This window comes from Cavia porcellus, unplaced genomic scaffold (genome assembly GCF_034190915.1).
Source record: "Cavia porcellus strain 051 isolate PalLab524CR breed Dunkin Hartley unplaced genomic scaffold, mCavPor4.1 scaffold_17, whole genome shotgun sequence".
In the NCBI taxonomy this organism is placed as follows: Eukaryota; Metazoa; Chordata; class Mammalia; order Rodentia; family Caviidae; genus Cavia; species Cavia porcellus.
This window is the reverse complement of record NW_026947500.1, coordinates 51,177,900-51,198,623: the sequence shown is the minus strand read 5'-3', so window position 1 is coordinate 51,198,623 and position 20,724 is coordinate 51,177,900. Positions and strand designations below refer to the sequence as shown.

Below are 20,724 nucleotides of genomic sequence, written 5' to 3'. Positions count from 1 at the left end.
AACCTAACCACAAAGAAAGTACTAAATCCTGATTACTGTACTTTTACTAAATGATACCAGACAGCTACTAACTTCTCTGGATAGAGATTAAATAAATCTTCAGACGGCAGAGTTAACCAAAGCAACTGATTCAGTGTGACAAAAGTCAGCAAAAAAAGCCTGAGAGCAATTCTTATAGGTCTTTAGCTAAACAGGAAATGAGGCATTTATGTACAGGAAACAGCTGGTGGAATAAAACCCTTGAACACACTTCATAGTTAAGCTTCCCCTTACTGTACTTTAGAAATTATAAAAATACTGTTACAGAAAAACAGAAAAGTGCTTCTTACATCACAGGAAAAACTGGCTTTGGTACTAATTGGGCACAAACCTGAACAGTAATTGTCAGCATTCACCTCAGTGTTACTGTGCCATTCAACACCTCTGTGAGAGGTATGTATCTCACCCTCTGATTCCCGCACAGCCCCAGTTCAGCTGAAACAGACTAGGACCAATATTGTTATATGGGCCACCCGACCACTAGGAACAAAGCAACTAAAAAGAAAGAATTCAAAAAACGACATTCTTCCTGTCTCAGTACTAACGACCACCACTAGAGGGTGGGTCTGCCACGCTGTACTTATTTCTGCCTGCCAGGAAGGAAGAGCCCAGTTAGTGAGCTCATCAGGCTCTGTGACTCCCACAGGAGGGGTATCCATTGTGTGGATCAGATCAGACTTGCTGTGTGCTCACAAAACCACTCCCACTGCCACCAAGCGCTCAAGGTTAGCAGGTACAGCAGAGCACTCAGTGATTCAGAGACAAAGCACTCATAGGAACACCAGCCCCATTGTAAATCTGCATGGACACAAAATGAGGGCTATGCTTTAACTTTTTCGCGCGGGGGGGCGGGAGGGAGTGGATAATCTTTGTATGACACAGGAAATAGAACTCAAAAGCTACACACCAAAACGTTCGCAGTGTTCTCTACATGTGAATGGTGTGCTCCAGAGTTTTAAGTTCAGTGTTGAGCACACCTTACTTGTCATTATTTCGAGTAATTATAAAAACAATTATCATACTCAAATTATAGTCACTCCAAGAAATTGGCTCTATTTCCCTCTTGTATAAACCGAGGATCAAGAATATTTTATTCCCAGAAAAACCAAGTGACTTATCTAATCGACATGGCAAGGGGCGGGGCACCCAGACAAAGCCCCAGGTCCTCACTGACCCTGCCTGCCCAAGTGACCTTGGGCTCCTCTCCAGCCTTCACAGGAGGAGCCCAGCTCCTGCCCGTCAAGCAGGTTTCCAAGCCCAGCACTGCCCTGGAAGCCGCCCAAGAACCAGGCCTCAAGCCCTCTCAGTCAACTGACTGGGCCGGGGTGGCAGAGTGGCCCAGCCACCATACCACCCGCCTGGTTCCGGTTCTATCACTCCGATCACTCAGCTCCAATGAGGAAGTCGGGGAAAGCCAGAGCCAAGGCCTGGGCGGGCAGCTTCACTGATAGCTGTTATCTCCTGCTCTGGGCAGCCCCACCCAGGTCTGGGGCCCACAGGCCTCCAGGACTACATGAGTCAATGGGGTACCGACCAGCACACCCGAACGAAGGTGAGTGACTAAGGCTCTGCAAGACAGCCCCTGCCTGCCTAACCTGGGCTGTGTTCTCTGCTGGGAACACTGGAGAGAGGAGGACAGGCATGCAGACATCGGCTGCAGAAGGTCACAGCCTGCACAGAGAAACCACAACAGCTGCCAGGGACCTCGCCACACAGTCAGCCATAAATCTTCCTAGTTCTTATTCTCCGAGCCTGAGGCACATGCTCAGATTTATTTGGAATAGGGTTTGTAGCCCATGGGCTAATGAACTGGCTTTTGTACAGCCCAAGAATTAAAAACTGGTTTCATACTTTAGCTGGGTGTGGTAGGCCACACTTATAATCTACCTAATTCAAGGCTGAGGCAGGAAAACTCAAATTAGACATCAGCCTGGGCAATTTAGCAAAAAAGCTATCTCCCAAGAAGCTGAGATTTCAAGCACAGGCCTCTGCACTCAAACACAGGCTGTTTTAAAAAAACAAAGAACATGAATGAGCAGGGTGTGGTGGTGCACACCTGTTACCTCAGCACTCAAGAAGCTGAGGCCAGAGGGTCACTTAGAATACTAAAGAATTCAAGACTAGAACTGCATAGTGAGAGCATATCTTTAAAAAAAAAAAGCAACAAAAACCAGAAGAATGTGAGATAAACATGATGATGATACATGGTCTACAGAGCCTGGGATATGTCTTGTGGAAAAGGTCTGCCAATCCCATAGGAAAAGCCTTTCCTCAGGGCAACAAGGCAAACCATTTCCCTATGCCAATCACTCCATTTCTACACCACCAAAGACCGCCCAGGGATGGGACAGATCAGATCAGGGCACAACTCAGTGGGCCCAAAGTACTGCTGAGGCCCCACCAGGGATCCGCCCCTTTCTCTGGGATACAGCACACTTTCCTGAGAGAGAAAGTGCCTCTAACACCACCGGGGCCTTAACTGCACCCTGGCTGACACTCTGCTCTGAAGGCCTCTGCTTCCGGCTCTGTCACAATTAGAGGCTGAGGAGACCTCAGGACAGGGTACCCGAAGGGCAGGATCTGAGCCAGCATCACAGAGACCACAGCATCTCGAGGCAGGGTGGCCTCCCTGCCAGGGAGGGAGAAGGAAGAACAAACCCCTGGCTCACCTGAGGCGGCGGCGGGGGTCAGAGGGCGTGCCCGCACGTCGGGCCGTGCCGTAGTCCGACATCATGCCGTAGTCCAGGTCCTCGTAGCCCGCACTGCGCTGGTCATCCTCCAACCCATAGGGCTCAGGGTGGAAGCGGTGCAGGTCCATGCTGCTCCCACCCACCCTCACCTGGGGCTGGGGCCCATACACATCCTGCCGACTGGGCGCCCGGTAGCCCTCCATGCTAGGCCGGTAGCGCTCCTCAATGCGGGTCACCCGGGACAGGCTGCCATAGCCATCAGGGCCAGCCGGGTAGCCATCTTCGTAGTGGCGGCCATAGCCGTCAGGAGGGTAGTGGAAGTTCCGAGGGAGGGTAGCAGTGCCCGCCTGTCCCACGTAGGGAGCCGGGCCCCCATTGCCATTCTTCCGGAAGTCTCGGCCCAGAGTCTGGATGTAGTTGTTAGAAACCGAAGCAGCATCCACTGGCAGCCCATCAGGCCCCACAGGGAGTGGCTGGACCGTCCGCGTTGTCACTGTCTTTACAACTTTCTTCACCTGTGTCAAGGACAGTGGACTGCTTAACAGGTCGCCACGTGCAGCCAGCCAGGCCATCTCACTGCCCAATGATTATCCGGCCTCTGCTCCCCTCCACAGACCGTCGGTAGCAGCCTTCCAGGAAGGACACTGCCTCCCCCACACACACCGTGAACCTGCCGTAGACCAAGCCAGCCCCGGTCTGCAACACTGCCCCAGGCCCTTGATTGCCCCCCACTCCAACCCCAACCTTCCCGGAGCTCACTGTGGTCTCTGTGCGGCGTGTGGTCCCGTCATCCGAGGTCTCCACGGAGACCACTGACATGGCTCCCTCAGGGTCCTCCTCCGTGTAGGTCTCCACGATCTGCCCTGGCTCCTGCATCCTGGGGATGGTGCTGTACAGAAGGTGACTGTGATCCTAGCGGAAAAGACAGCAAGCAGGAAACGACCACTGAGCCCTGCGGTCTACCGTGTCCTCCTACTCAGAGCTCAGGGACAGAGCTGACGTCCAGGCCTTTTCCATAGGACTCAGCAATTGGACTTTTTTCTGAGCAGTAAGCACAGGGCCTTTGCACCATCCCCCACTTTTATTTTTTGAGACAGGGTCTCGCTAATTTGCCAAGTTGCCTAGGCTGGGTTTGAACTTGTGATCCTTCTGCTCAAGCTCCCCAAGAGCTGGATGACAGGCACAGGTACCATGCCCAGGTCACACTCGGGGGGTTTTTCTGGGGCTTGTACAAAGGACGGCACACGACATTTCCAAATCCCAGTCACTTAACAAACATGAACCACGGTAACCATAGCCACGTCAACACCCAAAGCCCAGAGACAGCAAGTTTAATTTCCAGTTCTCAACATCTGAAGGAGCATGGACCTTGTGGACTGCTTACCTCCTCCACCTAAGGGACTCTTCAAAAGAGCTGCCTGCCCAACAGGGACGGTTTAAGATAAGCCAGAAGCCCCCCAAAGCACCATCTTTCAGCTGCCTCTGTCTAGGTAGATCTTCCTTTACTGTCTAAGGCTCAAGACCAGTCAGATTTCAGGTAAGAGTTTTCACAATGCAGAATCATTTCCGCCCTAAAAAGGTAGAGCAGAGCCCAAAGACGGACTGGACTGCAAGGAAGGGGGCAGCAGACAATATCGTGGTCATTAAACCTCCCCTCAGAACACGGGACAACTGAGCCCCACCCTTTCACCTTCCAAAGTGAAGGAAACTAGAGCATGGGTGCTCAGCAGGCGCCAGGCACCACGCAAGACACCCGTGTGCCTGACGGGCCAGCTGTGGAGGCAGAAAGGCGCAATAAAGCAGCCCCAGCCTAGAGTGCGGAGGATTACCTGGGGTCCACTGAGCTTCAGATCTGACAGTTTCTGTCTCTCAAGGTCAGCATCGCCCCCAAACCGGCCATTCTGAAACACAGCCCACAGAACACAGTTCATTCTCCTGGCCTCCTTTGCTGTAGCACACACCAAGATCTCCCCACACAGGAGAAAATCCTGGTGTAAGCACTAGGAAAAGATGTGTAGGACCCCTTTGGCCTAGCACTCTCCTCACAAGTGGAACCAGACCTCTGGCTCTGACCAGTTCTGCTTAAGAACAAGCCCCTTCTCCCTGGCATAGAACAGATATTCAAAAATGATTTGCTGGGGCTGGGGATTTAGCTCAGAGGCATAAGCGCCTGCCTTGTAAGCAGGCAGTCATGAGTTCGATCCCTGGTACTGATAAAAAGGAAAAGGACAAAAAAAAAAAAATGATTTGCTAGCTGGGTATGGTGGTCCATGTCTGTGATCCTAGCACATAGGAGGCTGAGGCAGGAGGATCCCAAGTTCAAACCTAGCCTGAGCTACATAGCAAGCCCCTGTACAAAAAAAAAAAAAAAAAAAAAAAACTATTTGTGAATAAACAACAGAGACCATAGGTAACTGTTTTGGGAAACCCTCACAGGAGAGCTAGGAAGGCTAGCTCTGAAAGTTTCCAAGAGGCTTCTTCATTGTTCAAGTGTTCACACTCTAATCCTAGGGGAAACTCCCATCCCAGGACACCTTAAAGAAAGCAGCAACAGACAGAAGAATCCCTTTGCAAACACCAAGGACACTGGCTCCTAAAGGGTCAAGAAGTCTCAATGCTCTCCTCACTGAGGATGCACGCACATCACACACTCCAGAAAGTCATCCTGAGGCTGCTGTCCCCAGCACAAGAAGGAACTGGACAACACTGTGCCACAGGAGGGGACACTCAGACAGCCAGGCCCAGCCCTGGTGGGCCCTGCTCCCACCCTGTCCCCTTCAGCTGGGAAATGCTACAGGAGAGGAAGTACTTTCAGGAAGGAGGAAGGGTGTGACTTCACTGCTGAAGAGAAGTTAAAAATAAGCACCAGAGAGAGAAACCATGTATTGAACCCTGGAATTCCCCACCAGCTCATTCCTGAGCAGCCTACTCTCTCCTTTCCACACTCACACATATACGAAGCACCCCGAGCCCACTGTCCAGCATCCATGTAAATCCCTGGGACCCTGCAGACACACAGCCTCCTTCCAGTGCGTGATACCCAAGTAGAATTCTGTTCTCTTGCCCAAGTAACTGCAAGACACATCAGCACAAGGAACTTTCGTAAAAACTACATGAGTAATCCTAGCTATTGGGAGGCTGAGCCAGGAGGACTACAAATTCAAAACTAGTCTGAACAACTTAGCCAGATCCTGTCTCAAAATTTACAAACATTTTGCCAGGTATGGTGGCACAGGCCTGTGATTCCAGCACTCCTGAGGCTAAGGCAGCAGGATGGCCACAGTTCAAGACTGGTTTGAACTACACAGAGTTCAAGGCCAGCCTGGGCAAGATACTGAAGCCATGTATCAGAATTTTTAAAAGAAAACAAAAATAGAACAGGCTGAAGGCAGGCATGGTGGTACACGCCTGTAGTCCAAGTGCTCAGGAGGCTGAGGCAGGAGGATCACCATGAGTTCAAGGCCAGCCTGCATTACATGAGACCCTGTCTCAAAAAAACAAATAAAAAAAAAAAAAAGAGGTCTGGATAAAAAGCTCACTGCCAAAGCCCTGGGTTCAATCCCTAGGAACATAAAAAAGAAACAACAAAAAAATCCAAGTGCTGTTCTGCTTTAGATCCAGAGTTCTCGCACACAGACAAGTGTACACACACATAGTAACCCTCAAGCAGAGCACAGCACAGTGGAGCTGGGTGGATGAACTTCAGGAAACAATCACTTCTCTTTCCTAGCACAGGCTCCCCAAGTTGCAGCAGGGTCGGCCCGCACAGGTCTGCCAGCTCCTGGGGTCATCGGGCTGGACAGCACAGCAATGCCACTCTCCAACTCCAGCCACACAGGGAAGGACAACCCCATCCTCCAACACAGGATGAGCAAAGCCAACAGAAGAGGACACGAGGGGACACAAGGACAAAGCGGAGCAGACTGCATCACACCTCCACGCAGGCACTCTCCCCGGGGTGCTCACCCTGGTCTCCCGAACTGTAACTGTTGACACCGAGGAGGAAACCAAAGCTCACTTCAGCATGGCCCATACTATACTGTGCATTGCTGTCAGAACTGCTTCCCACTCCAGCTAAGCGAGGGGCTGTTGGACGCCCACCAGAGCAGCAGCCCACCCACTCGGTGCCATCGCTGGAGAATACGCTGATCACGATGACCAAGAGGCAGAGACCCGCGAAAGGTGGCAGCCTCCGGCGGGCCCGCTGCATCGGGGTTACCTGGTGCCGGCGGGTGAGGGTGCCGTTGGCCAGTAGAGAGTTGGCATCCTGTGGTGAGACCCGGACGCGCTCCAGCTGCGCCGAGACGTGGCGCCGCTCCTCCTCCAGCGCCCGGGTCAGCTTCTCAAACTGGGCCTCCTGCTCCTTCACAGAGGCCAAGATGCTGGCGGTCGACTCCACCTCTGAGTCGTCCATGAAGGTAAGGGGCGGAGCCGCCGCAAAGCAGGGTAAAGAGGAAGGTGGCCCAGAGGAAGAGGAAGAGGGGGAGGCCCCTCACTTCACACTATCGGGAGGGCAGGGAAAGGAGAGAAAAGAGCACAGGTCAGAGAAGACAGGTGCATCACCACCCCCAGAGCCAAAGCCGCCACCCTCAAAGGGTTCCCTGCAGTGCGGAAGGCCAGCCACCACCGAGCCAGAGGAGCCCACCACCAGTACACACACCAGACAGCCCCACTGGTGCCCAGGACAGGCACCTGGGTCCCAGACGGTGCTGCCTCCGGGTGGGGGAAGCAACAGTGAGAGCATGCTAGGCGCCGTGGGTCAGCGCAAGAGATCGGACTCACTCTCCTTCCCTGCAGAGTGTGCTAGTATCTGCCTAACCCAAGCCTCAGCTCCAAGGTCCAGACAAGACTCCAGGTGCTAGGGTTGGGCTGCCCTGGAGTCCATGGGCACAGACCTCCTCAATTCTCCCACACTGCCGCAGTAGTGGCAGAATACACTGTTAACAAGCCAAGTAAGAACTGGGCATGCTGAGCAGGCATGACAGCACGTGCCTGGAGTCCCAAGCTCTGGGGAGCTCCGGGGAGCTGTGGAGGGCTGAGGCAGGAGAAGTGCCAGTTTGAACTCAGCCTAGGCAGTTTAGCAACTTAAGGAGGTCCTGTCTCACAATTTAAAACTAACTAATCAACCAACAAACAAAAAGGCTGAGGATGTAGCTCAGCACAAAGGATGCCAGGTTTAATCCTCAGGAAATAATGAATGAATGAACGAGTGAATGAATGGAAAATACTAGCTAGGATGGTGATACACAACTATTAATCCCAGCTACTCAGGAGCTGGCACAGGAGGACTCACGCTCAAGCCTGGACTGAGCAATTCAGTGAAACCCTGTCTCAAAACTGAGAAGCTGGGGGTGCAGTTCAGTGACAGAGTGCCCTTGGGTACATCCCCAGTACCAAAACAAGGAGAAATACTTTAGAACTTCCTACCACCAAAGGTGGAAGACAAAAAGGTCACTCTGCCTTCCGCAGCTCTATACTACACTGAGGGCCAAGGTGAACCTCCACTGAGACAACAGAAACATGTGTCAGAGGTTCCAGGCATATGGTTCTTCAGCTTTGTGGAGCAGGAAAAGGAGGGCTAAGCTCAAATGCAACGCTGGCACTGTCAAGGAGTTCAAACCTTAACCCTCCAGCTGAAGCTCCCCAGGGAGGTCTGAACAGAGGTCTCTCCGCTGGTTCCAACGCAGCACACACCCAGGCCCCTGGGGGCTCCTGTGCACATGCTTTTGGTAATGAATGGCAGTTACTGGACACACCGTGTGGGACTAAGCTAGCAGAGCAGGTGCTCTGGAGTCACACTGCTGGCCGTGTGCGTCTATTTCCCACTTTGCAAGCTCCAGGAGATGCTGTGGCCAGTCCAAAATACATGCTGGTGAAAGGCAGGCTGGGGAACTACTCCCCACCCTCTCACCAACCCCTAAAGAAAAAAAGCACTTAAAATACTTGTAACCTTAATAAATAGATTCCATACACACCTGTTAAGAGAAGGGTCGTAATGGGTTGGTCTAACACAGACAACAGCCCACTCTAGATTCAGAAAAATCATGAAGAAGCATCCCAGCACCACAGCAAGGAGGAAGCAGGGGAGAGAGCTGCAGAAATATTTGGAGGAAAAATGAGAATGAGGAGAAAATAAAATATACCCAATACATGCAGTCAAGAAAGCAAGAGGAGGTGTCGGGAATGAAAGGAGTCACTGAGAACAGAGGCAGGGTGGCTTCCTGGGACAGTTGGCCTCTTGGCCTGGCCTCTGCACTGGACATCAGGCCCACAAAAATGGTTCTTGCTGGAGCATGGACTCTCACACCACAGCCAGGGGCAGCAGGCCCAGCAGGCTTCACTCCCCACGCTGCTGCGGCCCTCCTTCCTGCCCTAAGGCAGAAACCTCCGAGGCAGGCAGGCAGGCAGGCCCAGTCCTGACACGCCCGAAAAACCACTGGGAAACTGACAGCAGGCAAGTGAGGACTAGCCTAGGCAGGGCCTCTTGCTCCAGCACCGGCACCGGCACCAGTTCCCACGCTCCGAGGGCCCCACCGTGCGCCAGGGCCCAGGCCTGTCTGCCCCACAGCCCGCCAGGCTCAGCAGCAGCAGAAGCAGCCACAGGAGACCAGCTAACTCCTGCTGATGCCCGGTCCCTGACCATGGCTCTTCCCAGAATCCCCTGCCCAGTGCTGGGCCCCAGGGACCACTGTCACACCCTGCTCTTCCAGTTCAGGGCTCAAGGCCACTCTCCCCTGTTCCATCCTTCACTCCCACAGCTGCTCGGCTGGCACCATTTTCCTGCTGCACTCCCGCATCACCACCTCTCAGGCTGCACCCTAGCCCAACCCTGCTCTGTGCTGTGCACGCCCGGGAGCCTCCCATACCGAGGTCACCCAGGACTGCACGCTCATGGACACATGCGGCTCCACCCTACAATCCTCCTTGTGACCAGAGCCCAGACTGCCACCACTATGGGCACTTGGGGCAACAGCACTGCTGGTGGGCAGCACCCTGCCCCAGGGATCATTGTTGGGCCCCAAAACTCTAATTCAACAGAGGGACTGGGTGGGTGGGAAGGAAACTCCCGGGCTCTGTTGGCAGGGTCAGGGCAGCCTGGCCCTGGTCCTGGCTGGAGAAGTCCCTATAGCAGGCAGAGGAGCAGCAGGCCAGGCAGGGGGCTACCACGACATCAGGGCAACGGTGCAAGCTGCACAGAGGTGAGGTCGTCAGTTGTTTCAAGGTTGGTTTCTACCTCCCAATTACATTACTTCACAGGGATGTCTCAGCCTCAAACTATTCAGTGAAGCAGAAGCAGAAGTTAGCCAGATGCAGAACATCTGCGAACTACAGGGAGTGGCCAGGTAGGTTTCCCCACACTAGTGGGTCCCACCTGCACCTCTAGAGTCCCCAGCCACCAGGCCACCACGGATCTGCTGCACAACTCCCTGCTGGGCCTTGCCTGTGAGGACCAAGGACCAAGGAGCTAATGAGTACCCAGGAACTCACACTCAGCACCCTGCCAACAAGGCGGGGTGCGGGGTGCCTGGGCCTTACAGCAAGGAGAAAAACTCGCAGAGGAAAGAACCACTCTGGGGACCACATACCACAACATTTGTCTTTCGCTGTCTGGGGACTGAACCCACACCTCCACACTGCGCTGCCCCTTTTTAAAATTTTTATTTTAATTAGTACACATAGTATGTACTGACTGCACAGGGAGTTGGCACACGTACGTAAGTACATATCACCTGTGACCTCCTGCCTCAGCCCCCCACAGTGCTGGGATTATAGATATGTATCACTAGTCCAAGCCACAAACGATGAATTTACACCTAGGGGTACACCATTCTGAAGCCTACAGACTACACAGTCCAAATAAAAGGGCAGGAAGATATCACAGGCCAGGTCATAGGCCCAACAACCCCTCGGATCTTTCTTTTTCACCATGACAAGAGAGGAGAAGGCTGCTATCCTTCTTTTTAGTTCACAGAATTATGTAGTCCTACTTACACATGACAGAGAAGAGAGAAAATGAGGGGAATATGAAGGCCTAACACTGAGATCCAATGCCTCTTTTCTGGGCCACACACCACAAAAAGAGCCACGGACCATGGACCGCTGAGGGCAGGCAAGGCAAGCAAAGCCTGTGAGTCCCATCTAGGTCCATCTCTGAGGGTTCTCAAGTGGACCACAGTCGCTGTCAGTGGTAAGGGGCATCAAAGGACTTGAGGTCGGAAGAGAGACATGGAAGCCAGCCTGGTCCTTCTCCTGGAGCTGGATTTTCCAGGAATAACTGCTTTTCCTCTCGAGAAGCCTAGGTGCTGAGTCACAGGATCGCACCCACTGCACCCCTTTCTGCAGTTACCGCACCCACAAACAGTCCCTCATTCCTGCAATGACCAGAAGCATCTGTCCCTTGTCAGAGCTCCAAACCAAAGCCCACTACACTGAACCAAGTGCCCGGAAGAACCCATGACGCGATGATGCCACGCAGGCAGCACAGCAAAAGCAAAACGAGCAGTGAGCAGGAGGGTGGGAAGGGGCACCCTGTGATCCCAGCACTCAGGAGGCTGAGGCAGGAGAACTGCCATCTCGTGGCCAGGCTGGGCTACACAGCAAGCTCACAGCAACTACACAGCAAGGCCGTCTCAACCCCCACCATCGTGCCAGAATGACCTGCTGTACCATAAACTGGTGGAAATATACTTTGGAATTATGATTCTAAAAGGCTAAGAATGTAGGCTTTGACGTACACACGGTAACTCATGCCTCTAATTCTTGCTACTTGGAGGCTGAAACAGGAGAATCAAAAGTATGAAGCACTGGCAACTTAGCAAGGCCTCAACTTAAAGTAAAAGTAAAAGCCACACCACATGGTGGTGCACACCTATAACCCTGCACTAGGAGTCTGAGGAAGGAGGACTGCTGTGAGCTTGAACTTGTCCTGAGCTATACAGTGAGTTCCAGGCCAGCCTGGAATACACAGACCTGCTTTAAAGAAATAAAATACAGCACACATAGCACTATAGAACTGTAGGACACAACATTCGAGCCAGAAAGGATTTGCTCCGAAAAGTCAAAGTCACTTATTCCTGTCCAATCACAAACCCACAGGCAGAAAATTGACTTGTTATATATTTTGACTTGTTTTATATATATATATATATATATATATATATATATATATATAATATGAATATATATTTATTCATTTATTTACTATTTGTTTACTTATTTTGAGATAGTCTTACTATGTAGTTCAGGCTGGCCTTCAACTGAAGCAACCCTCCTGCCTCAGCCTCCTGAGTCCTTTGATTACAGCCGTGAGCTTCCCAACCTGGCTCCAAAGGCATGTATTTGTCCACATTCTCCTGCAACTCCTGGTAGAAAAACTGCTCCCACCAGAGTGCAAGGTCTGAGTGCCTTGCACCCCAGCCTGCCACTCTGCTGGCCCTCGGAAACACAAGGTTCCTCACTGCCCTGGGAGAAATGCTGGCTCACCTAGCCTACAGAGCTGACCTTCGGTCACAACACCAGAGCCCAGTGCACAGGCGACACCTGCAGTCTCAGCCACTTGGGAGGCTGAGGAATGAGGATCTCCTGAGCCCAAGTGCTCACGCCAGCCTGGGCAAGAAGCCATGATCCAGAAAAGAAATCCCAAGAACAGCCTGCTCACCCCACCATCCTAGCTCCACTGCAGGGTCAGCCCTTCCACCTGGAGCACTTCCTGAGCCCACCCGAGCCTCTCCAGGGAGCTAAGGAAGTCTCTGGGCAAACCACCTTCCACCAGACTCGAGGGTAATAAACAAAGTTGTTTCTTCATACACTCATGGTCCCTGCGACTGGATGGCAGAAGTGGGAAGATCTGGGAGGGTCACTTGTATTCAGGAGTTTGAGCCCAGCCCAAGGAAAGCTAGAAGACTCCAGCTCTTTAAAAAACAAAAGCAAGAAAAACTCAAACAGAGGTTGAGGGGGAGTGGCAGCACACACCTGTAACCCTCGTACTCAGGAGGCTGAGGCAGGAGGGTCCCAGGTGTTTGAGGCCAGCCTGGGCTACACAGTGAGTTTAAGACCAGCCTGAGCTACATTTCAACACCCTGTCTCAAAATTAAAAATCAATAAAAGAAAGAAAGATGCATATGTATAATCCCACCTATTCAGGAGGTAGCTGAGGCAGGAGGATCACAAGTCCTTTTCAGGGGGAGGCAGGGATGCAGTTCAGTGATAGAACACCTGCCCAGCATGCTCAAAGTCCTGGATTCCACCCCAAACACTGTAAGAGCAGGGCTTTGGGGCTCCGTAGTACACACGTGTGGTCCCAATAAGCAAGCAGGAGGCTGAGGCAGAAGGATCACTTGAGCTCACAGGTCCAGGATGAGCCTGGACAACAGAGAGACCCATCTTGAAGAAAACACACTTGTAACGTAACAGCTAGACTAGGCACTTCCTGCTCTCCTGCCCCACCAGCAATGTGGGGGGAGCCAAACCCACCACAAACTGTGAGCTGACTGAGGTGACCGTGGGACAGACTCAGAGTGAGGAAGAGTGAGGCTCCCAGCCAGCCAGGGCCCAGGCCCAAAGAAACAAAACCTGCTTCTCCAGGGCACTACGTGACACCCAGGACTGGTCTGACGGGTCCTTGGGTTTTCAGGGGCCGCCTTCTGGTCTCCGGGTCTCCCTGCCCACATGCCTCTCCGGGCCTGCTTTGGGATGGCAGCACTCAGTCTCCTCTCCATCCCAAGGTCTAAGACACACAGTCGGCAGTCACTCACCTGGGTCGGGCATCTCTGCCAAGGTGCTGGCCTGGCCTTATAAGGAGAAGCAGGACTTTGGGAGAGGCATCAGGAAACAAAAGATCAGAGGTAGGAGCACAAGAGGGAGGTGTCAGAGCCAGTAAGGGGAGAGGCCAGAGCCTCTCTCCTCCCACAAAGGCAGGCAGAGAAAGGGAGGCCAGGTACACAGAGAAAGAGAGAAAGCGCCAGCGGAAATGGGAAGGTATGCCGTGGCTGAGTCTCTGGTCATAAAAGACAAATCCTACAATAACTAGGACCTCTTGAATTCCCCTCATTTGGCTAGAAAGAAAATGATCACCGAAAGGCTTGTGAACCATAGGGTTGCTGAGGTCACACCACAGTCTGAGCGCATTTTCCTTTTTTTTTAAAGGGGCAGCTTCTCAACAAACCCCTTACTTCCCACCGGTGGCACCGAGCTCTTTGCCCAATCCTCTTTACTGGGTCAAGCAGCAAGACACTGTCCTTTGCCTTCTGACAGGCATAGGGGACATGTAGGGGACATGCTGCCCTTTAGGGACAAACACCGAGAACCTGTGGGCATGGTGGCACATGCCTGTGACCACAGTGCTCCCAAAGGACGAGGCAGGAATCCTGCAAACTTGAGCCCCCACCTAGGCAATTAGCGGCTTGATGAGAACTTGAACTCTACAAGGCTAGGCACAGAGGTATGGTGGTACAGACGGACCAGGCATCCCAACCCTGGGAGACTGAATCGGGAGAACAGCGAGCATGAGCCTGGCCTGGCTAATTCAGTCTCAGAATTAAAAACCTCAAGAGGCTGAGCTCTGGAGCCCATGGCAAAAGCCCTAGATTCAAGCCACATATAGCAGGAGGAAAAAATCAAGGGAGTATCTGTTTTCTTGAGGTAGGGTTTTGTTAGAGTCTAGACTGACTTTGGACTCACCATGGAGTCCAGGCTGGCCTGGAACTCACAGTAATCCTAGGGCTTTCGACACCGCCTGGCCGATGGGGGAAGTGGTAAAGTCCAGGTAAAGAGAAAATGCCTTTTTCTTTTTTTCTTTTTTTTTTTTTTTTTTTTAAAGTATGGGGATTGAATTCAGGACCTTAGCACTGAGCTACATTCCCAGTCCTTTTTAATTTTTTTTTTTTTTTAATTTTGACAAGATCCCACTAAACTGTTCAGGAAGACTGATCCCTTAGCCTCAGGCCTTCTGAGCACTGAGACGGCAAGTGTCTCCGACCACGCCCTGCAGGAATCAGTATTTCTCTTCACTGAAAGAGCAAATCCAACTCTAAAGGAAAGAAAAGTGGTTTATTCCTGATCTTCCCATTCCCCTAGAAGTTATCACACTTAACCCTCTCGCGACACCCTCAAATGTGAAGCCTCCCCTCTCGCGACACCCTCAAATGTGAAGCCTACAGGCCCAGGACAGTCTCAGCTCCAGGGTCAGCCACCACCACTCCTAGCGAAAGTTCCTTTTTATGGTGAGTAAACTACACTTCAGGAGTGATTAGTATCTTGCCCGAGGCCATGGGCAGGAAAGCAGAAGCACAGATGCTCTATTCTGATTTACTTTTTGGTGAATTCAGATTGGATCTTACCTTGTCATCTAGGCCAGGAAGCCCAGGGTGCCCTCACACGCCCTCCTGCCTCAGCCTCCCCTGTGCTGGTTGATATCAGGTGTGTACGACCGTGCCCAGTTTGAACACAGACATTCCACTCCACCCCACCCCAGGATCTTCTCCTTGACGCAGCAGGAAGAGGAGTACGGATTTCTATGCTTCCACGGAGTAGTCAATTCCAAGTACAAAAGAGAAATAAACAAAAGGAAGCTTTTTGTGTGTCTAATGGAAAGAAAGGACAATAAGAAAAAAGGGATGGAAACAGACAGATCTCTGGGTTTTTGTTTTTGAAACAGAGTCTGCAATGTAGTCCAGGCAGGTCCTGAACTCACTATGTGTCTGAGGATGGCCTCAAACTATCAGAGATCCTCCTGCCTCAGCCTCCCTAACACAGGGATTATAGGTGTGAGCACCACAAGAGGCTCCTGAGCTTCACTTTAAAGAGAAAGACCTTAATCCTGAAGAAAAGATCAAAGAACCAGTACTCCAGGAAAGGTGCTAGGGACAAAACAGGTCCCACTCTGGACAATCACCCACCTTTCCAAGGCCAGTATGCTCAGAAACATGGCTACCTACCCTGTTCTCTTATCACCTCCAACTCAAGGGAGAAAATACAGATGTTCCTTCTCTCATTCTTAATGTCACATCTCACCAAACCCAAAGCAAAGGCAGGCTGGAGTGGGAAAGCAAGCCTGAGACCATAGAGTGGAGGAATTATTCTGCAATCTTGAGGTATGTCAGCAATCTGCCTCCAGGGCAGCTGCCCTCCTGGGCAATCAAAGGCTGGTTTGTGTGGCTTGCTTGCTTGCTTGCTTGCTTGCTTGGGGCAGGCCGGCTGGGAGAGAAGCGAGGACCCCGTGATCCCCAAGTGAGAGAAGTCACCAGCCTCACCACTGCTGAAACACAGGGAGAAAAAACAGAGCAAGAAGCAAAGAGGGAGGCAGGGACAAAGGATGCAACAGGTGCTACCGCAGTCCAGACCCAGGGGAATTCCAGGACACCACTCCCCGGTTCTGGGCAAGCCAAAGGACAGGCAGACTTCTCAGCCCTGCAGCAGCCAGAGGCCATGCTAAAGAGTGAGCACTAGGACACAGGGCCTATCACCTGTCTCGGCCAGCAAGAGCAAAACAAAGAGCCGAGAACCTCATTTAACATTTCTCTCCCAGAATCCCCTTCCTTAACTAAATCCCCCTGGCCATCCATAAATAACAGTAATACACATCACCAAATGGAGGACTACTGGGCTGCATCAGAACTCACACCCTCTGGTCCTGGGCAGCGCAATGCTGAGACCCATGACACCCACAGAGGTCACTCTCTTCTCAGCAGAGCCCCAGCGGAACTGCTCTCCAGGGACAGAGAATTCACAGGAGAACCACAAAGACAGCACCCCTCCACTCCTAGCTTTCTCACTTCCTGTCACAGTAGCACCAGACCACAGTCTCCCAGAAACAAACAAATACAAAGTGCTGGATTCTGGGCTGCGGGCCAGCCGCATTCCAGGGCATCCCATCTACCAATCACCAGCCGTGCTCCTGCTTTGCCCCACTCCATTCCTTATCATGTTAGGGAAAACAACCCTCCTCCCAGCCCCAAACCAAGGCTGGGCAGGACAAAGCTCAGGCAGCTAAGAACCGACAGATCTGGGAGCTGGGGTGGGAGGTGGGGGTTTTCAGGGGAAGGGGTTTAGAAGCTTCCTACCTAGCAGGCCCCGACAGTAGACAGTAACACAGAGGGCTTTAAAATACTCGGTCAAATTCAGTCCAGCCACATGAGACACGCCCCCAAGGCAGTGTCCTCCCTGAAATCTGATCACCTACCTGCACTCAGTCATGTAACAGTTCTACCGGAACTACAAGGGTCATAGCCTCTGTCAACCGGCTATCACCCAGTCCTGCCACTCTCAGAGTCCTTCGGACTCTTCCCCGCAGCACAGTGCTGAGTCCTGAGCAGGCCCCACCGAGAACAAACAAAGGCAGCAGACTCCACCCAGGCAAGCAGCAGTTGATCCAGTGCTGGGGCAAAGTTCCCTGCTTCTCCAGGGGAGGAGAGCACTGCTGGGAGCTGCAGTGTAGCCTGTGGCTGAGAGGTCACAGCAGCAACCTCAGCCTTTCCAATTGGGTTAGAGATCTGCAACCCAGTCCGAGAAAAAGAAAGCCTCCCTTCCTAATAAGGACCTCAGCTGGGTCAAAGAGTGAGAGAAATGATACATTTTTCTATGATCTTAAAGAGGCCACTGGAAGCAGCCCTAAATACAAAGAGCTGGACGCCCCACGCATAAAGAGTACTATCAGCAGAAATCTCCACAGGGACATTCCAGCCACTAGCCAGCAACATGTTCTCTTTCCCTATCTTCTCCTTCCCATCCTCTTGGGCCTCCCACATCCCTTTCTTGGACCTGCTAAAAGCACTGTGGACCAAACCCCAACCTCAGCAATCCATGAGGCAACAGGAGCTGAATCTAAACGGATACAATTCAGGAAGATTAAGTCCTTATCTGGACCTGGTACAACAAGGCAGGGAGGTAGGGCAGGAATACACAACTGTCAGCACTACAGGCTGGAGGTAAAACAATAGCTAGCAAAAGAGTAATCCACTTACAACACCACTTCTTGCAGCAAGCAGGAGCCCAGCACTGAAGCACACAGAAACCAAACTTTAAGGTCTCCTACCCAGGACAGAAGCAGACTGACTTACTTGTCCTCTCAGGGATGCTGCAGCTGAGCCTGGGGGCGCACCCCTGTCATAGAGCACTCAGGAGGCTGAGGCAGGAGTACTGTTTAAAGTCTGAAGCCAGCCTGGGCAACAATGCAACATCTTGTCTCAAATAAACCAAAAAAATAAAAAGCCAGCATTCTCACCCTATGTCCCTTACTTACAACAGACCAAATCAATCAGACTCAAGCACCAGATGCCAGCAGACAAGAACTAAAACTAGTAGCATCTAAGAGAGCAGAGTTTTCTGAGACACTTTCAAATAGGGAAAGCTGCAGAAGACACACCCCAGACCCCACATGGAGTGCTGCCAGTGGCTGCAAAGGATGCCTGGCAAGTTCTATGCGTCCAACTGGGCAGGTGAGACACACAGAGCTCCGACTCAGAAACACAGGCTGCCAGTGAGGAGGAAGGAGACCGAAAAGAGCCTACCTCCGACCATGACCCAGCCTCACTGGAGGGCGACTTCGAGCAGGCAGCAGATGATGTGGAGAAGCCGACCAGAGGAGGACCAATGGTTAAGAAGTCTCAGAGGGCACCAGGCACCACCTCGGGAAGGACAGGACGCTGGCTGTCCAGCTTTCTCACCACCCTCTCCAAACAAGGCCCAGAGCTGGCAGGGCTGGAGGAAGGGGAGGCAGGGAAAGAATGCGGCTGGGAGCAGTCAGCTACATTCCAGCTGACCAACATCCCACAGAGCACTGAGGATGCCTGGGAATCCAAGCTGCGCTGGGATGAGGCTGTGCGCTTCCAGTCCCTCCAGCCTCCTCCTGTGTGCTGCAGAGAAGGGTCATTGAGATGGACTGATGCAGGCACCAGCTGTTCCCGCTTCGCCCACCTCCCCTGCTCCTCCCACCCCACCCTGTCTCCGGCCAGCAGTTCAGACCCATTTCAAACACAGAGCACAACTGAAATGCCCCACTTAACCGAAAGATGAGAAACTTTTGTTGAGAAACTTTTGCTGCTTATTCTCAGTTGTCCAATGGGTTTCAATTCCTTCTCCACAACTACTTGGTTTATTTTTTTTTTTTCTTTCTTTCTTTTGGTACTGGGGATCAAACTCACAACATCATGCTTGCCAGCAGGGTGCTTACACCGCTGAGCTAAATTTCCAGTCCTATTTTTAAATATCAAGGAATATAAAGGAGGAGTATATAAAATGACATGTGGGAGATTAGGTTTCCTGGACTGCCAAAGCAAACTAGTGCAGGGCTCCTGTGTAAGATCGAGCGGACAAGGACAGCCACACCTCAACAAGATGTGACGTAACTTCCGAAGGCCCAGTAACTGAGAGCAGCATAACCAGTTCTCCCCCACCCCAGTTCCAAGTTGGCCAGAGCTGGGTGAGGAAGTGAAGGAAGCCAGCACTTCCTTTTCAGACAGGAAGTAAATTGGCCTTTCCTGTCCAGTTTTAAACAAATTGTCCAGCTGAATTTCAATGCTAACATCCTTTCCTGAGTTTGTTGCACAATTTCAAAATGGAGACACAGTCTACAAGTTTCCCTTCCTCCATACCATACATAACCTCCACATCGCAGGTAACACCTGGAATTCAAAATTCACACTAGTCAGCATGCTGATGCACATCTGTAATCTCAGCACTCAGGAGCCTGAGGCAGGGACATCATTGCAAGTTTGGGAGCAGCCTGGGCTACCAAGTAAGCTCAAGACCAGCCTGAACTGTACAGGGAGACTCTGTCTCAAAAAACAAAAAAAAAAAAACAACAACAAAAATAAAATTTCACTCTAACCACCTCTCACCACATCTACCACAGAAACCACAAGGCTTCTGTGCTTCTCATACTACTGAAATAGCCACCACCTGAGAAGCAACATGTAACTTAACTCAAACATTCAGGCTTTGAGGTCCTCAGAGCTGACCCATCACAATCACCAAGGAAGCTTTTTGAAAGGAAAAAAAAAAAAGTCTCCTCACCTCAGCTGCTGGAGAGGATGGCTAGAAGTTTATGTGTTAGGCTCATTTTTTGGTTGTTTGCTTGTCAGCAGTGCACATGGCCTCCAAACTGACCTACATTCCCTACCCTTTTGTTTGTTTCTTTGTTTCTTGAGTTGTCTTGAGACAAACTGGATTCAAACTTAGCACCCTCCTGCCTCTGCCTTCCATAATGCTGAGATTACAAACACGTACCACCACACCCCGAGTTTGGAAATTCCTGTTTTTAAAAACCCTCCACAGTGGCCAGGGATTAGGGTTAGACGCCTACTACACAGGAAATCCTGTCTCAAAAACCAAACCAAAGAATTCCCTCAAGGAACAAAGAGCTGTGCCATGTTTTCAAAGCCTGATTCTGTATAATATGCCAAAAGAAGTCTGAAGTAATAAATCCAGCAGTCAAGACTCAGGTGTTTCTAATTCATTTGACAATGTATAAGAGAAATAACCAGAAATCTGGATTCACGGGTTACTTGACATTTATCCAAGCAGGTTACTTTAACTTCTGGCTTAACTAAGAATAAGTAAGCATGGAACCAAATTGTCTTTCAAAGAACTAGGAAGAAGATGAGGGGCTAGTGACAGAGCTCAGTGGTAGAGTACATGTGTGCAAGTCTGGCTTTGATCTCAACACTGCAAAAAGAACAACAAAAAGCCATGCAAAAAAATATTTCCATAAGGAAGCACATGTCACTGAAGACTTAGCAAAAAGGGCATCAAAAGATATTATCATGGCCAAACATGGTAGTACAGGCCGGTAACACCAGCACTAGGCAGTTAGACTGCCATGGGCCCAGGCCAGCCTGGGCTAAACAGCAAGTTCAAGGCCAGCAGGAACTGCATACTGAGACCCTGTCTCAAAAAAACAGAAAGAGATTTTAACATTTTCTTAAAAGACATACTACCATGATAATCACAAACATCTCAGCCTCATTTATACCTCCTTAAGTAATACATATCAACCAAT

The 20,724-nt window shown here is 51.3% G+C and overlaps 1 protein-coding gene across 10 annotated transcripts in view; it reads right to left on the bottom strand.

Annotated features, from left to right (window-relative positions):
* Window positions 1-20,724, bottom strand: part of Ctnnd1 (catenin delta 1) — a 45,300-nt gene that overhangs the window by 14,307 nt on the left and 10,269 nt on the right. For 3 of the 10 annotated variants that reach the window (XM_013146459.3, XM_063228138.1, XM_013146462.3), the window contains exons 2-6: window positions 8,705-8,821; window positions 6,949-7,231; window positions 4,559-4,630; window positions 3,489-3,641; window positions 2,709-3,244 (exon numbers count right to left, since the gene is read on the bottom strand). In XM_013146459.3, coding sequence (XP_013001913.2) covers window positions 2,709-3,244; window positions 3,489-3,641; window positions 4,559-4,630; window positions 6,949-7,143 — 956 coding nt within the window. In that variant the 5' untranslated portion in view covers window positions 7,144-7,231; window positions 8,705-8,821. Of the gene's footprint in view, window positions 1-2,708; window positions 3,245-3,488; window positions 3,642-4,558; window positions 4,631-6,948; window positions 7,232-8,704; window positions 8,822-16,908; window positions 18,161-18,235; window positions 18,593-20,724 lie in introns of those variants that run through there. The other 7 variants (XM_063228136.1, XM_023562618.2, XM_063228137.1 and 4 more) reach the window with 7 other exon arrangements.